Source organism: Sycon ciliatum, chromosome 5, assembly GCF_964019385.1.
Source record: "Sycon ciliatum chromosome 5, ocSycCili1.1, whole genome shotgun sequence".
Lineage (NCBI taxonomy): Eukaryota > Metazoa > Porifera > Calcarea > Leucosolenida > Sycettidae > Sycon > Sycon ciliatum.
The window spans coordinates 9,904,537-9,921,614 of NC_088647.1; the positions used below are offsets into that span (position 1 = coordinate 9,904,537).

The 17,078-nt window shown below is 48.4% G+C and overlaps 1 protein-coding gene across 4 annotated transcripts in view; it reads right to left on the reverse strand.

The window, feature by feature from the left end:
- Window positions 1–83: 83 nt before the first annotated feature.
- Window positions 84–17,078, reverse strand: part of LOC135817536 (kinesin-like protein KIF13B) — a 50,017-nt gene continuing 33,022 nt past the window's right edge. For 3 of the 4 annotated variants that reach the window (XM_065330744.1, XM_065330745.1, XM_065330743.1), the window contains 12 exons: window positions 13,434–13,504; window positions 11,459–11,616; window positions 10,347–10,442; window positions 9,589–9,711; window positions 8,840–8,893; window positions 7,976–8,116; window positions 7,530–7,637; window positions 6,418–6,483; window positions 6,015–6,152; window positions 3,327–4,271; window positions 2,376–2,667; window positions 84–1,932 (listed from right to left, as the gene is read on the reverse strand). In XM_065330744.1, coding sequence (XP_065186816.1) covers window positions 1,616–1,932; window positions 2,376–2,667; window positions 3,327–4,271; window positions 6,015–6,152; window positions 6,418–6,483; window positions 7,530–7,637; window positions 7,976–8,116; window positions 8,840–8,893; window positions 9,589–9,711; window positions 10,347–10,442; window positions 11,459–11,616; window positions 13,434–13,504 — 2,509 coding nt within the window. In that variant the 3' untranslated portion in view covers window positions 84–1,615. The remainder of the gene's footprint in view (window positions 1,933–2,375; window positions 2,668–3,326; window positions 4,272–6,014; window positions 6,153–6,417; window positions 6,484–7,529; window positions 7,638–7,975; window positions 8,117–8,839; window positions 8,894–9,588; window positions 9,712–10,346; window positions 10,443–11,458; window positions 11,617–13,433; window positions 13,505–17,078) is intronic. The other variant, XM_065330746.1, reaches the window with a different exon arrangement.

Here is a 17,078-nt window from a genome sequence, read left to right on the forward strand (position 1 = left end):
TTATTAAACATTTTGACAAACACGCAAGCGTACATGCACACACGCATTCGCGCGCATCCATGCACACACACTGCATCTGTAGCTCGCTAATGCTCACTGCAATGAACACGTTGACCAACTCATTTTGACAGCTAGAACCACCCACTTTGTAGTCGGTGTATCTCGACCTATGAGAGAACAATTTAAAAAATAGACTAGTTATTTCAAATAGATGGAACGGTTGCATATTTGCTCCACTGGGCTGTGTGTGTGGGGGGGGGGGGGGGATACTTACTAAACACACGTGTAGTCGCACAGCGTATGGATACAAACAACAGGAGCGCAGGGCAGCACAGGGAACAGGCCGGGCAGACAATCAGCTAGATAAGCCAATGAATGGTTAAAAAATAATAGTCTTTAAAAAAAGAAACCATCAAACGTTCAAACTGACAACAAAACAGCGCTGCCAATGGCCAAGCGCCTATACAAAAACATGGAATCACTTGATATACAAATCTACAGGGCGGGCACTCAGACAGTTTATGCCGCAGCTAAAAGCAAAGAGGGAGAGAGAGAGAAGAAGCTATGTCGAATCACATAAAAGAAGAAAGAAGAGGGAGTAGTGAAATACCAGTATTTTACTACTCCCTACTTCCTGGTCTAGATTGAGATGGCTGAGTAGAAGAGATGATAGGTTGTACAAGACCAGCTGACGTGCAGCACTGTGCGTAGTACGCTGTTCTGGGTCTACGACGACGACGACGACAACGCTGCATGCATGGAGGCTGCTGCAGCGCGGACACAGAGAAATAATATACCTGCCTAAACTGATACACGCAGTAGTAGGAGCATGTAGCAGTGTCTGTTATTACGTAACAGCAGCGGCGTTGGCGTTTAGCAGAATACATGGAGTCAAGAGGATCAGTGCAAATATCGCCATGCCATGCTAACAGGGAAGTGGCACAGCAGCAGCGGCAGTCAATGTCATGGACGTTCCAATGGGAACAAGCTTACTTGAAGTACACGTCGATTAGCGAGAATTAGCTGTTCACAAAATAATAGTGAGAACACGCACGGAAATGAAACAAGTGGAATCGTTACAGGATGACACATACCGTTGCTGATAGGGCTAATCCGTGATCAACACGGTCATAATACTACACACTTGCTACTTCAAAGACATACTTGTAGATGATCCCATATACAGGAGCACAATGTTGTGGCGACAGAAGAAAAGATAGAAGCGTAGACAGGAGAATGTGCAGCTCGCGGAAGAAGTCCATAGAGACAGGTCCTCGACATGCTCCAGTCTTGAAAGAGCGCCTGCGGCAGGCATTATATATACACATAGGCACAGAGAAAGGAACACACAAGAGTGTGCGCGCGCGTGTGTGGCGAGTACGGTAGGTGGACATAGTGGTACCTTGACTGACTGGAGAACACAAAGGAAAGGTGAGCTTGGCGTGCCGAGCTGTAGGCTGACAGAACTTAATATCCGAACATTCACCAAAGTTGAATGCACATGCTACACACGAGTGCATGTGCTGAGTTTAACTCCACGAGTGCATCATGCTGAGTTTAGACTCCACGAGTGCGTCATGCTGAGTTTAGACTCCACGAGTGCGTCATGCTGAGTTTAGACTCCACGAGTGCGTCGTGCTGAGGATGCTGTGCCTCGGGCGTAAGATGGCAGGCCGTCGCCAGCTACTGGCATGGACTTGCGACGTGCGGACGATGCTGCCGCCGCCGATACAGCTGCTGCGACTGGTGCAGAGCCCGCTGGTGACATGCTACGTCGTACGTCCTTGCTGCTGCTGCTGCTGCTGCTACTGCTGACACTGCTACTCCCGCCGAGTGACGGTGCTTTGATGATCTTGTCGATCTTCACAAAGACACCGTGTTTAGGCTTGCACTTGAAGTAGCGCGTGCCTTTCACACTGCCGTCGTGCTTGCCTATGTACCATATAGAAGAAACAAATGCACACACGCACCAACACACACATCAACACACGCACGAATGCACCACAATGGTAAATTGCAAACCTCACAATGGTCGAATTCCTTTCAAAGCTAGTTCTACTGTTCGTCCGGGATGATCCCACAACACATAAGCTCTGGTACTGGCCGCGCAGCTCTCTGCATCGGTTTGATACATAACCATGCACACAGGAATTGAAGGCTGCTAGTAAAAACTAGATACATGTAGTACGAAATACGGTATTGTGAAGAAGATATTTCAGCACTACTACTCTACTACTGCCTAGTTGTTGGCGTGCTCCTCGTGTACTCTGGATAGCTGTTCTGAATATTCGTCTGTTGTGACATGTAGCCCAAATTTCGTTTTAAGCATGTTCATGCTAGGTGCGTTACACAACACACCGTAACGTTATTCTTACCCTTGGGCTGATCCAAAGCCACGCCAATCCAGTCGCCGGGCTGAAAGTCGGTCGTACCGACAAACTTCACAACACCCATCTTGTAGCCATTGGCCAGATCCACCATGACCAGATCGCCGACTTTTGGAAGCGGTTCTGTTGGTTCTGCTGGCTCTGGTGGTGCCGGTGCAGCAGCAACTGCCGCCGCTGCCACTGCTACCTCTGCACTAGCAGAGGATGTAGCGCTTGCCACATCCTCCTGAGTTGGAGATGGGGATGATGCGGAGGCGGTTGGACTCGGCGAGCTCGATGCCTGCAAATCAGAATAACATACCGGTACGTATTTTCAGAACTATAATTATGTGTTGGAACTTGGTGTCAGGTCGTCGAAAGTCTCAATATCCTTGTCAGTTTTGTGCCTTGTTGTCGCACTACCATAAAAGCCCGTGTATAGGCCCTGGACGTATAGAATAGCAGCCTCGATTTCCTGGGCGTATACAAGGGCACGAGCGTTATTTTGGAACCGGGCGTCTGCTTGGAATAGGGATAGCAGTAAGTATTGGGTATCAGACACTATCAGTACCTGTGCATGTACTAGTATTGCTGGCATGGCTGGGCGTATACATGGGCATAGGCGCTATTTCGAAACAAAAGTGTTGACTTCCCCTGACTGGGCGTGTACACGGGGGGTGGGCGTAATTTCGAGTGGGCAAATACAGGGGGCTTTTACGGTATCTGACTGTATATCATCTCGTTACCTTGGTGGATTGTTAGTCATAACTAGTAACTTATAGGTACTTTTCTCTTTACATATTACTATTGGCTCAACATCCGAGTTTTATCATATTTCTGACCTAACTTATAGAAGTCATCGACTTTCCATCTTGAATAAGACTGAAGCGAGACTGTGAAAAACCTATGGGCCCAGATTTGGCAAATGCACTATAGTACCCTCACAATGGCTAAACTCACCAGATCAGGTGAATTCACAGTCGGTGGTGGATTGCTAGCCTGGTCAGCTGTCAGTAATAGCGACTGACTGGATGTAGCTGACGCTGGCTGTGTTACTGCTGCACTAGACGATGTTGTGGAGTCTTCACTGGACGTCCGCTGGGCTGCACTGCTGTGTGCTATGCTGGATGTGGGCGCTGCCAGGGGCGACGCAACACGGGAGTTGCCAGGACTTGACATCAACAACGCTGGTGGCACAGCAGCAGGCGAGGCCTGCGTCGGATAGGCAGACTTGGAGTGAGTGTGGACGGGTGCCTCGGTGAACGAAGCCGCTGGTGGAGCAACAGGCTGCTCAACAGCAGAGCTGGAGGTCGACAGCGGCTGTTGTGATGACACCTCCGCAACTGACTGGACAACTTCAGCAGCAGGGACAACAGTAGTCTGTGTTGTTACTAAGGGTGCAGGTGCAGGTGGTGAGTTGGGTGTCACTGTCGGCTCAGCAACGGGTTCCACTCTAGGCTCTTCCACCGCGGCAGCCTCTTGTTGAACCTGTGGAGGTTCTTTCAGTGCTGGAGACCCAGAAGCTGCATTGGTAGTGACAGTTAGTGGTGAATCGTTCACAGCGCCACTCTGTGCGGCAGTAGGTGTACTTTCAGAAAACGCAGCCGCCACCTCATCACTGCTACCAGTGCTCTCCGAGGCAGATGTCAATTTCCTTATCGTTTCCGCAGCAGTTCCAAGTTCCTTAGAGCTGCCAACACCACTCTTAGCTTCATCTGACGAATGCACACTGCTGGTTACATCTTGCTGTGCTTCTGATAATACGCTTGTCATTGACGTCTGCTTCTCATTGTCAGCCTTGGCAGCAGAAGGGAGGGCCGGCGATGCAGTTTCTGCTGTCGTTGGAGCAGGTTGTGCTGAAAAATGCACCGGTGTTGCTGGTGATGATGGTGAAGAGGATCGAAGCTAGAAGCACAAATGAACAAACAAGCCTCTTCAGATACATCTGACTAATGCAGGGCTAATAATGGAACAGTGTGTGTGTGTGTGTGTGTGTGTGTGTGTGTGTGTGTGTGTGTGTGTGTGTGTGTATGTGTGTGTGTGGGGGGGGGGGTGTTCGCCTGTGTCTGAACTGAAGCCACGACTTTCGCCGTTCGAATGACCTATCCCAACACAAGAATTACTGCCTCGCCTAATAGCTATCATCGCCTTTGGCGATGGGCTTTCCAAAGGTCCAAAGGTGTGTGTGTGTGTGTGTGTGTGTGTGTGTGTCTGTTGGCATGGTGATACCGGTCCATTCTATCTACATCTGCCTTCAACGGTGTCCAGCATTCTGAACCATACAGAACCGTTGACAGGACGCAAACGACATATAGGTGGCGCCTGGTAGGGAGGTTCAGGCTCCAGTCATGTAGGATGCGCCAAAGACCACCAAAGGCCCCTGCACCCTTTGCTAGACGGCTCCGAATGTCCGCTTGCGAACATTCGCTCCATCCTTGGCGTATCGCGCGGCCGACAGTGGGAACAGCGCATCTCCTCACAGGAACTGCGAGCACAGTGGGGTGATCCCACACCATTGTTACGCATGGTGCAGCAGAGACGGTTGGAGTGGCTTGGGCACCTGGCTCGTCTTGATGACACCAGAGTACCGAAGCAGTTGCTGTTTGCCTGTCTCCCTCAGTCTCGGCCATTCTGTGGACCCCGTCGTCGCTGGAAGGACACCATCCACACGGACCTATCCGTGGCTGGAGTGCGTAACTGGTTTGAGTTGGCAAGCGATCGTGGAGAGTGGCGTGGAGTGGTGACAGCAGCAGGTGAGGACAAGGAACCTGCCCCGAAGGGCATTGAGTGCCCAACCTGCAACCGTCTGTTCCGCCGTAGTTCCGACATGGCCCGGCACAAGTGTTCAGCAATCCGTCAGCTCCCGGTATCGGAGCAGCCTGGGTCAGTACAGTGTCCAACATGCAACCGATGGCTACGTAGCAGAGGAGGCTTTGCGGTGCATACGTGTCGGCTAGGCGATGACGACCAGCCGCTGGCCCCTGCCCCTGCTCCTCTTGTTGTTCCGGGTGTAACTTGCACAACCTGTCAGCGTTCGTTTAAATCGGCTGCGGGTCTCAAGCGTCACCGTTGTGGAACCTGTCCCAAGCGCCCTACTATGGCTGAACGCCAGCAATTCAAGTTTCACTGCCAAGTTTGCCACAACCGACAGTTCCGGAGGCGGCAAGATCTGCATCACCACTTGGAGCATTGCCTTCCTCCCCCCTAACCTCTCTGACAGTACCTCCCATCTGGGAGCGGCGCGGCCAATTCTGGCAGCTGTCAATAGTAGTAGTAGTAGTAGTAGTAGTAGTAGTAGTGTGTGTGTGTGTGTGTGTGTGTGTGTGTGTGTGTGTGTGTGTGTGTGTGTGTGTGTGTGTGTGTGTGTGTGTGTGTGAGAGAGAGAGAGAGAGAGAGAGAGAGAGAGAGAGAGAGAGAGAGAGAGAGAGAGAGAGAGAGAGAGAGAGAGAGAGAGAGAGAGAGAGAGAGAGAGAGAGAGAGAGAGAGAGAGAGAGGAGAGACAGACAGAGAGATAGAGAAAGAAAGAAAGCAAGCAAGAGAAAGAAGAAAGAAGAGAGAGAGAGAGAAAGAAAAACAAGAGAGAGGAAGAGAGGGAGAGAGAGAGAGAGAGAGAGATAGATAGATAGAGAGAGAGAGAGAGAGACTGACCGCTTTGGGCTGTGTCTGAGGCTGCGCCTGTGTGCGTGTTGCTCGCTTCAGTGGTGGCGTGGGTGCCAGGCCACCAACTGTCGACAACGGCGGTGCAGCCAGGGATCGTGAGCTACCACTTGCCGATGAGCTACGATTCTACACACAAGGAATGCAATTTCACAGTAATTTCATCAACTGTGCGATAGCGTCCAATTCAAGTTGAATAGGAACAAGTTCAATAGTACATGGTTTTAGAGCATGTAATGCGGCTCTATCTGACCAGCACTCCACCAGTAATGCATACAGCAAGTTCACCTTCAAGGAAATGCTTTGAGTGCATCAACCTATCAGCCAAACACGCATGCACGCACGCACACACACACACACACGCACGCACACACACACACACACATCCATGTACCTCAGAGTCATTGTCCGGTGTAACAGGCTGCGTCGCTGGACCGGGTGGCACTGCAATTGGGGCAACCTAGCAAACAATCAGAACAAACAAATACAAACAAACACAGAGAGAAGACCTGGTAATTCGCAAACACAGCATGTCATAATGTTTCTTCAGAATTCCCAAACTCCATTGCAGCGTTTTTCTTGCACTTGAAAATATGCCCTGATGATGCCCAATGGGCGAAATATTGGCAAAGTTATCTATTTGGTGCAGCTGAGAGCCTGTTGCCGGAATGGCGGTATTTTCACATACAGCATGTCATCACACCAATAAAGCAACTACTAGTATCAGCATGACCAGCTTGCCGAGCTAGATGTTTCGGATTGCAAATGGATTCATAAATGGGCTTGCTGACAGCCTTACAGCTGGAAAGCAGTAGTTGAAGGACAAGCTTGTAAAAGAAATTCGCTGCTGGGCAAATGTATGCTTTCTTCATGGCCATTTCTCCGCACAAACCAAAGAAGAAAGACATTGCTACCCTTGTTCAGGTGGACGTTCGTCCACTAAATGTTTTCTTTGCTTCTTCCATATCCAGTGAAGGCTCACTATATTACCATGCTCTATTGAGTGGTTTTGCATCTGTCACATGACCTTACAGGGCTGCCATGTTGCTTCCAATTCTAGTCAACCCCTGCATCTATGGGTCACATGATGTCAGCGGACATGTTGGTTCCACTGCCCACATGACATCATTACTTTCTGCACAAATTCAGTCCCATGACAAATATGTGAAACCACTCGATAGGGAGCATTTTGCTGTTACTGGCAGAGGCATTGTGGCATTGTGATACAGTGCCGGTGCAAACATGCTGACGCAGTCCAGCAAACCGCCTGACAAAGCCTTCTTTTTTTGTTCGTAGCTAAAGACACACAGGAGGTATTGCGCTTTTTCAGTTCGCTCATTTACGCAGAGTGCCCATTACACAGATGTGTCCAGATAAGGAGGTTCAGATACCAAGGGAGAGGTTCTATGGGAGTGTATTCTAGTAGAAAAATTGCATACAAGTAGTCACACACACACACACACACAGAGCCGTATATACATGTACAGTCAGCAGCTCCACACTTACCACCGTGGGAACTGGCTGCACGGTCGGACCTGGGGTGTTGGCAGCAGACACAGGACGCACTTTCATCACGCGACCGGCGGCAGCAAGGCCTTCCTTCACTGCCAACTCCTGAATACAGCAACAACAGCACAGACAGACACAGACAGACAGACAGACACACACACGCACACGCGCACACACACACACACACACACACACACACACACACACACACATACGTATATGTACACAAACATTACACAAACATACACACAGAGGCAGACGTGACAGTCAGCAAAAGAAGAGGAAGGCTGAACTCACAACTACAAGAAATCCAAGATGGAAAGAATGAAACAAGCTGAAAGACATCCAACGGCAGCGAAACCAACATCCAAGTCGAATCTAGCAAGACCGACACATGAACAATTTAAGGATAGGTACATGTAGCATTGCTCAATGACCCTCACCTGTCGCAGCCTGTCCAGTGACAGAATACTCTGAACAGACGACATGCCATGCGAATATCTCTCGATGACAATTTCCTGATCACCATCATCGTCAACAGCAGCTAGATTAGTTGGTGTGGACGGCCGATCCATGCCAGCTTGCTGCACAGCACCAGAACACGGTGAAACAGAATGGCAAAATAACTTCAAAGCCCACAAACTACTGAGCTATCAGAACAGGCTTTCCCATAATATTGGAATCTATCAAATAAAAATAAAAATACACACAGCTCGCATCTTCCCTGAAACTGTTAGACAGGAGCAGGGTCGACGCATCTGTCAACAGTGTCAAGCCAAGTGAGTCTATCTCCTGCAGGCTAGAGAGCGCTCTCCACGGAGAGATCCGCTGCCTTCAGGTTGTGTCGAATCGTATCTATCCACCGCAATGGTGGTCGGCCACGTGTTTTTAAAAATATCGTATGTATTGATGGATAGCTCCAGTGCTTGGAACTATCCAAATGAATAGGTAAATCAAGTGCTGCTATGGTGCCGCACCACAGAAATACGTGTGTTGTCACCAATATACTGACTGTGTTACCCAGTGATAAGCGAACTTAGCACCGGGAAGCATTTGCTGCCACGCCAATATATACAAAATCCAGCATGGGAAAAAGTACACATGAATCACCACGAGTATCACCACAAGCATGCAAGTACGTATGTACGCACACATGGACATGTGTGAGCACAGACACACACACACACACACGCACACAGACACACACACACACACACACATGCACACACACACATACACTGTGGCCAAACAAACGGTGGCCACACACGTATCTGCCCGACATGTGCACACAGACACGCAGTCAGTACCTTTGGAATGCCGTACACCACTTCATACGCCACTCCACAGTGGTGTCGTTCGTCCTAAAAACACACACACACACACAGACAGAACATTGATGACCAGGATTATAGCGTTGTTGCAAAAGGGTACAGCGGTACAGCCATGTGAGTGTTACCATGTTTAGTACTATATATGTACCTGTGTCACGCGGACCACTGTAGCGTGAAGTCTCACTGTACTGCTCATGACACGTGCATGTATTGTTCTTAGTAGATCTGGTCTGTGCATGCTTCTGCAATACCTGTACTACAGTGTTACTCGCTTCACTGCACATTCCCACGCATGCGCTCGCTCACTGCATCATGCAGTGCATGAGGTAGTGCTCATGCGGCCCTTTCCTTTGTGTTCAGTTGTGTTAGAAACAAGTAACGTTGGTTGTTCTTTTTCTTACTAAATGATCACTATCAGTGTTTGAGTTGATAATAACAACCTTCCTCTCACAGCCAGTCCTGCTGTTATTATGGTTCTATTATCGGGGATCCGGCCCTGATAACAACCTGCTGTTATTCAGCACAGCATCTCCAGCCTGCTCGGAAAACATATGATACAGAAGACACAAACAACGGAGGCGAAAGGCTGTGTAGCTGTAAGTTCAAAAAAAAGTTTCATGCATTTCAGCGATCATCAGACAGTGGCATTCACCTCGACCAGCCTTGATAGGATCTAGAAAACAGTGACATGATGCCCTCCCCCTACACACACATCGTTAGCTTACAGATCGGGCAGCTAGCTTCTTCTTGACGAGAGTGCTGAAGCCAAGCTTCTTGTAGATCTTCAAGCAAATGCGTTTCCTCATCACCAAGACGTAGCTCTGCGGGTACTCCATTTTCACCTTGACCTGCACACGTGGTGGTATGGTGGAGAAACACACATGCAGGGGCAAGAGCATCAAACGTAGCCGGCTCTACAATCCAAACACTCCAATCCAGTTATACAGGACTTTATGATCTCGTTGGCTGGTTAAAATCGCCCGCATCACATGTCTATTGGCATTATGCCATGATTGTGAGAAAAATATTTGATTGGTTTCATTGATTGGTGCTTCACCCTTGGGACCCATGTACATCAGTGCTGTACTAATTGCCTCCTTTCAAGCTTTCATTGTCAGATTTGGGCGCGAGTAATAAATGTCGTCATAATACTAGAAAGGACACAAGTCACCGCACACTGAGAAAGGTGAACAGGAAAAAAGGCTGCCTTTCCCACCATGTCCTCACAGTGCTTTATAAACATGATAAATGTCGTCATAATACTAGAAAGGACACAAGTCACCGCACACTGAGAAAGGTGAACAGGAAAAAAGGCTGCCTTTCCCACCATGTCCTCACAGTGCTTTATAAACATGATGAATAAGTAAGTCACATTACACCCAAAGGCAGTGACTGGGATGCAGTGGCACTGCCAACTTGACCATACCCAGCTGCCGGATTAGCGACACGCCCAGCGTAGAACACTGCAGGTGTTGTCACCTACCTTGACGACCATGTAGACACGATCCATGTTTGCTGTGTGCATGTTGAGATGGGCATTGTCGTGGATAGATGTGTCCCACGATGCCGTGACAGATGTCTGTAAACACACACACGCACGCACACACACACACACACACACCTTTGACCTCTGATGCCCATCGCCGGAGGCGATGATAGCAATGCTACGACAGAAGCCATAGCAACTTGTGCTGGGATTGCACCATTCAACAGCTTGCAAGGCTGAAGAATTGACCGTCACTATTCAGCCTGGTCTACACCATACAGCTATTTGAAGTGATTTTTCTGGCCAGTGAATCCCTATTTTTGGTCTTTTCATTTTTTTCCCGCACACACATCACACCACATACTCCGGCATGCACTGGCTGTTGGTAACCACCCAGGAGAATGAAAGAAAAGTCAGGAAGAGTCTGAGAAAGAGAAGAAAGACGTGTGTGCCCATAATCGTCGGGAATCGAACCCTCAACCTATCGATTGGAAATCGCTGCACATACCACTGCACCATATGGGACACACACACACACACACACACACACACACACACACACGTGCACACACACACACACACACACACACACACACACACACACACACACACATGTGCACACACACACATGTGCACACACACACACATGTGCATCCACACACACACATGTGCACACACACACACACACACACACACACACACACACACACACACACACACACACACACACACACACACACACACACACACACACACACACACACATGTGCACCCACACACACATGCACACATGCATACGCTACCTTACTTGACTGACACCCCTCCAAGAGACCCAACAACGTGATGCACAATAGAATTGTCTCATAAAGAAATAGTACAGGTTGTGTGAATGCCATTATCATATTTTTTGTATCGGAACAAACCAGTGCATGTGATGACACTCCATACAAACCACCTCAAATGATGACATAATTGCAACATTTCTAATTTTCTATAGTCCAAGTGTGTGGCAAGCTGGTACTGTGTACATGTGAGGCAGCAACATGACTTATAGTACTGTGCACATGTGAGATAGAAGCAGCAGCAACAGCAGTAGCAGCATGACTTACACCATCCAGAGCAGGAGCTGCTTCTCCTGTCTGCATCAGCGGTGTCACAGCCTGCCGAGACTCATTGGCGTCCTTGTGCATCAGTGGTAGCTCCACCATGGAAAGGTCATCTTCGCCGGTCAGCAGGATGTCACCGACCTCGATCAGATTCACAGAGTCTACAGAGAAAGAACACAACACACACACACACACACACACACACACACACACACACACACGCACGCACACACATACACACACGCACACACACACGCACACATACACGCACACACACACACGCACACACACACACACACACAACATACACCGCAAGAACCATTGAAAGTGTGAGGGTGGGAAGCCTGGAAACAGCACAAAAACTCACAGCGCACAGGGACTTGAAGTACAACAGCTGCTGTTGGTGACTGCATCAATTGTTCAGGTATTGTCGCCTTTCCAATGGGTCAAGGAGTGCAAACACATCTGCAGTACTGTGTGTACAATGGAGTACAGCGCAACTCTCCATTGCCAGCAATGGTCGGAAAGGTATCAGTCGATGACGGCGCAGAACAATAGCATAGAAAAAGAGTCCAACCCCTATTGGATATCACCATCCATACTCATGTCGGATTGTCCAGCCTAGCACGGGCCTAGCTTGATGGATCTCCCCTACATTTATATCATACACTCGAGCAGCCTTTGCCATGCTCTTCCTCCATAGTAACCGCCGGAGAAAGGTTGCCATTCGTCGAGAGGTGTTCAGCCCACACTGTGTGTCTAAACCACTGCAGTTTCTTGAGACGTATTTTCTTCACGGCCGTCTGCCTTTCTCCTATTTGGTCAACCTCCTACAGCAGATGACTGAGAATTTCATGGTTGGACAACTTACATAATGGTATTGTTGTGGACTGATACAGATTCGTGTGCATTGTCATTGATACGAAAAAAGGAGATCGATATCTCACGGCTGCTCTTGACCTATTTGGTCAACCTCCTACAGCAGATGACTGAGAATTTCATGGTTGGACAACTTACATAATGGTATTGTTGTGGACTGATACAGATTCGTGTGCATTGTCATTGATACGAAAAAAGGAGATCGATATCTCACGGCTGCTCTTGACCTATTTGGTCAACCTCCTACAGCAGATGACTGAGAATTTCATGGTTGGACAACTTACATAATGGTATTGTTGTGGACTGATACAGATTCGTGTGCATTGTCATTGATACGAAAAATGGAGATCGATATCTCACGGCTGCTCTTGACCTATTTGGTCAACCTCCTACAGCAGATGACTGAGAATTTCATGGTTGGACAACTTACATAATGGTATTGTTGTGGACTGATACAGATTCGTGTGCATTGTCATTGATACGAAAAATGGAGATCGATATCTCACGGCTGCTCTTGACCTATTTGGTCAACCTCCTACAGCAGATGACTGAGAATTTCATGGTTGGACAACTTACATAATGGTATTGTTGTGGACTGATACAGATTCGTGTGCATTGTCATTGATACGAAAAATGGAGATCGATATCTCACGGCTGCTCTTGACGCCACTAGGCTATGTGATGATGAAGATGGTCCTTATGCACGTTGTACAGATGTGTGAAGTCCTGTACTAGGGCCGCAGGTGTGTACATACCCGGTTGGGTGTTTATTGTGTGCTATACACACGCATTTGACCAATTTAGCCATATTATCAATGGCAAACAATCGCTTTTTCAGCTTCGTCACTTTGGACAGAACTAATGACTATCTAGATCTTTGTCGGAAAAATATTCTCGTGTGAAATGCATTCAAGGACCATTTCTTAGTGGAAATAGGAGTAAACACAATAGGGTTCTGCACATTCAACACCCAACCGGGCCTACGAGATTCTACGGGATTCTATGAGATTTTGTGCATCTGTACAACGTGCATAAGGCTTATAACTTATACAATCATACCGCTACTAGAGCCTACACATGCTGGAAAATAGGCAGCTACCTGCAGGTAAGCTGGTGTTGACGTCCATGAACAACGTTGGTATTCTCAGCTCCATACCAATCGGAATAAACCTGGAGCAGGGCAAAGGCCGAGAGAGAGAGAGAGAGAGAGAGAGAGAGAGAGAGAGAGAGAGAGAGAGAGAGAGAGAGAGAGAGAGAGAGAGAGAGAGAGAGAGAGAGAGAGAGAGAGAGAGAGAGAGAGAGAGAGAGAGAATAAGCCATGAATAACAATAACCAACACACACAAACTCTGTTGACCGTCTTCAAACATGGGCTACACGGTTAAGTCGTGAATGAAAGAATGAATGAGGAGAACGCCACCCAATGCACATGGTGATCAAGATCACAAGGCAAGCCAGCATGGATCTGCATTTATATTCTGTGCATACGCTGGTATACTTGTACAAGTACTTCGAAGTACTGGCAAAATGAACATAGAGCATTGAAAATCAATTGTGGCCTTGTCACAGCAAGTAACCATGACCCTAGGGAAACGGACTACATGTTTAGTGCCAGGAAAGTACAGAAAGCGTCTGGGGTGGCAAGCAGCAGATATGGCATGGCAGTAGACTGGACATGGCTAGCTGCTCTAACAGCGGGAGCAATACATGGCACATTGCAAGTCAGAAACAGACACACATACTCAAGACACACGCACGCACGCACGCACGCACACACACACACACACACACACACACACACACACACACACACACACTAAACGGCAATGCGAGCTGTGTAAATGCAATAAATGATCTCTGATGGAAATGGAAATGGCTTAGTTCAAGTAGGATACAAGTCGACCAGAACAGTTCCAAGCCAGGACTGGATGGCCATGAGTATCATGATTCCCAGTTGTCCAGAGGAGAAACAAACAGCTCTCGTAGGTGCCATGAATACTAAGTTGATGGAGATGAAACCCATGAGCTCCCTGCCATCATGGTCTGAATGTCAACAATGCTGAGTAAAGCTATCATAGAGGAATGGCACACAAACAACACTGGGCGTGACAAGACTGCTGGATCCCCTACCAGCTGTTCAGTGGAGCAATGGACGGCTCAGAAAAGATCATGGCTGTCAGTGGCTTGACAAAGCAGGGGAATTGGTTGAGAGAAGTGAGTGGACACGAAGGTAAGTTCAATGACAAGAGTGCGTGGCGATGACCTGTGGTATGTAACAGCGTTCTGACCGAGGCGTGGCATGTGCAGTTGTGACACAGAGAGGTAATGGAAGATTGTCTTCATGCTCCGCTTCCCAACCATAAATGGTTGAAAAGCATCTACTTGAAGTAGTCAAAGAGGAGTTGGCTGATACTCAACACCCAGTGGCAAAGAAGGATGGTGATGGTGATGATGATGATGATGATTGGTAAGTCACAAGTCAATGAATGGGGCAGTGACAAGGGCTTGCGATGAGCAAATGGCCGAGAGAGACAAGTGAAACAACAGCTGCAACAACAACACAGGCCTAGCTCCTTTGCCCACCTTTTAGCATGTAACCTGCCAGAGGGCCCGGCTAAGCGACCCAGTATGGATACCCAGCGATCACCTACTTCTTGCTTGCTGTGGTCGGCGAGTTCGCCAGTTGCCGCCGATTTCCCTCCGTCTGGATGCATGCAGTGAGTGGACATGGTACACGTCCGCTGTCTAGTAACAGGCAAATTGTCAACGGACTGTGACGGTATGATGACAAAGCTATTGCCGGGCGAGGTCACTCTTCTGACGAGAGGTGATGGGTAATTGTACTTCTTAGACAGGGCTGCAGAGGAGACTGCAGCGGCGATCGGTGGAGGAGATGATGGACCAGCTCTGTCGAGGTTAGTCGAAGAGGCAGGCGTCACAACGGCGCCACCTTCGGTCGAAGTACTCGCCCTGGCGCTGACTTTGTCCTGCAGCACTTGAGCAATGGGAGTGGAACATCGTGCCGGACTATCGTCTGTGAAATAGTTGCTAGTACATTCATCAATTATACTTCTGTTGCTGACAGTTGGTGATCTAAGCAGGGAGGGGGAGGAGGCGGGAGATGGAGCACGTCGTGGACTATTCCATGGACATGTTGATGGCACAATCGCAGGCACAACCGGTTCAAACTTATTCGGGCTGTTGTTATTGCCCTTTGCTGTGCTCTTGTTCTCGTCATCTGGTGTCAGCGATTGTCCGCACAGCGGACAGAAGCCGTAGCGCGGTGGCACGGAATTGCTCGAACACTGTGAGAGACTGGGACTGGGCGGGCACGAAGGAACGGGGCTGGAGGGGGCGCTGCGAGCGGACGGCGGCGGCGGCTCATACATATGATACTCATACCACCAGCGGTCCGATTCTGCCAAGCTAGCGCAACAAACAAAACACCATGCCACACACACACACAACCGATAAAGGACCAACAGCAACATGCCAAGCAGCGATGTCACACTGCGGTTCGCTCGTTTTGGGCTCAGTACAGATAGGCCGAGAAGCACACATGTCCAACACACACAGATTTGACACACAACTTGAAAACAAAAAATGCAAAACAAAGACACGCATTCACAAACGCAAACACATACGCACACACACATATCTGACAAGAGAAGAGAAGAGCCTTGGCACTGTCAGTATTACCGTAATGTCGCGTATTAAAGCCGGGCTTATGCCTGTTGAAACCGATGTCAGGGTTAGGCTTCTATTCACACCAGGTATTTCTATGTGTGTTAACACTAAAACCAGGCTTATGTGCTGACAGTGTATCTTGAAAAATCAGGTTTCTATATGAGATAGGCTTTAATAAAAGACACTACGGAATTTCAAAGACGTGCAGCAGAGTGGCCCCAATCAAACTTGTAGAGTCCTGACAACGCACACCCTCCAGGTAGAGAAACAGAATACGATTCACAGCACACTGCACGCCATTACGATCCAATGGGGACCAAAGAGTTGCTATTTTATCATACAAGTACCGTATTATCTCTAATATAAGCACAGTCTCCAATAATAGCACGTCTCCAATAATAGAACACCTTGGGGCGGCATTCAAAAAATAAAGTGCTCAGTCTCCATTATAAGCACACTGTGAAGTGCTCACTGTGAAGTGCTCACTGTGAAGTGCTCTGAAAACCACCCAGGCCTCCAATAAAGGACACCGTACGGTAGTACTAGTATATGTACGCACATTGCATGTACATGTACATGATATCATGGTCAGTCGCGCGATCGCGAGCGGTGCACCAATCTCTGAAATGAGGTTGAAATAATAATGGAACAGTCTCCAATAAAGGAACGTCTCCATTAATAGCACGGGGCGGAGGTACATTGAAAAAATAAAGGACCGTGCTTATATTAGAGATAATACGGTAATCACATTTGAAAAGGGTTTGCTCCCCGCACTGGAGCTCGCGCTATTCCGCCAAAGTCGCAACCACTATTTCGTAAGTAATCGCATTGTTCACAGTTGTTCTAGCCCGTTATAAGTACAAGGTAGAGGTCGAGTCGGGGTCATTGAGAGGTTAAAGATGCACGTTATTTCTGACGTGACGCGCAATTTCATGTCAAATTTGGCGTAAAACTCCAAATTTCGACGCGAGCTGCAGGCCACTCGCATCGTTTTCCAACGCGTGAGCCAAATAACGCGAGCTGAACTTTTGCGTCACGTCAAAATAAACGTGCAGTTT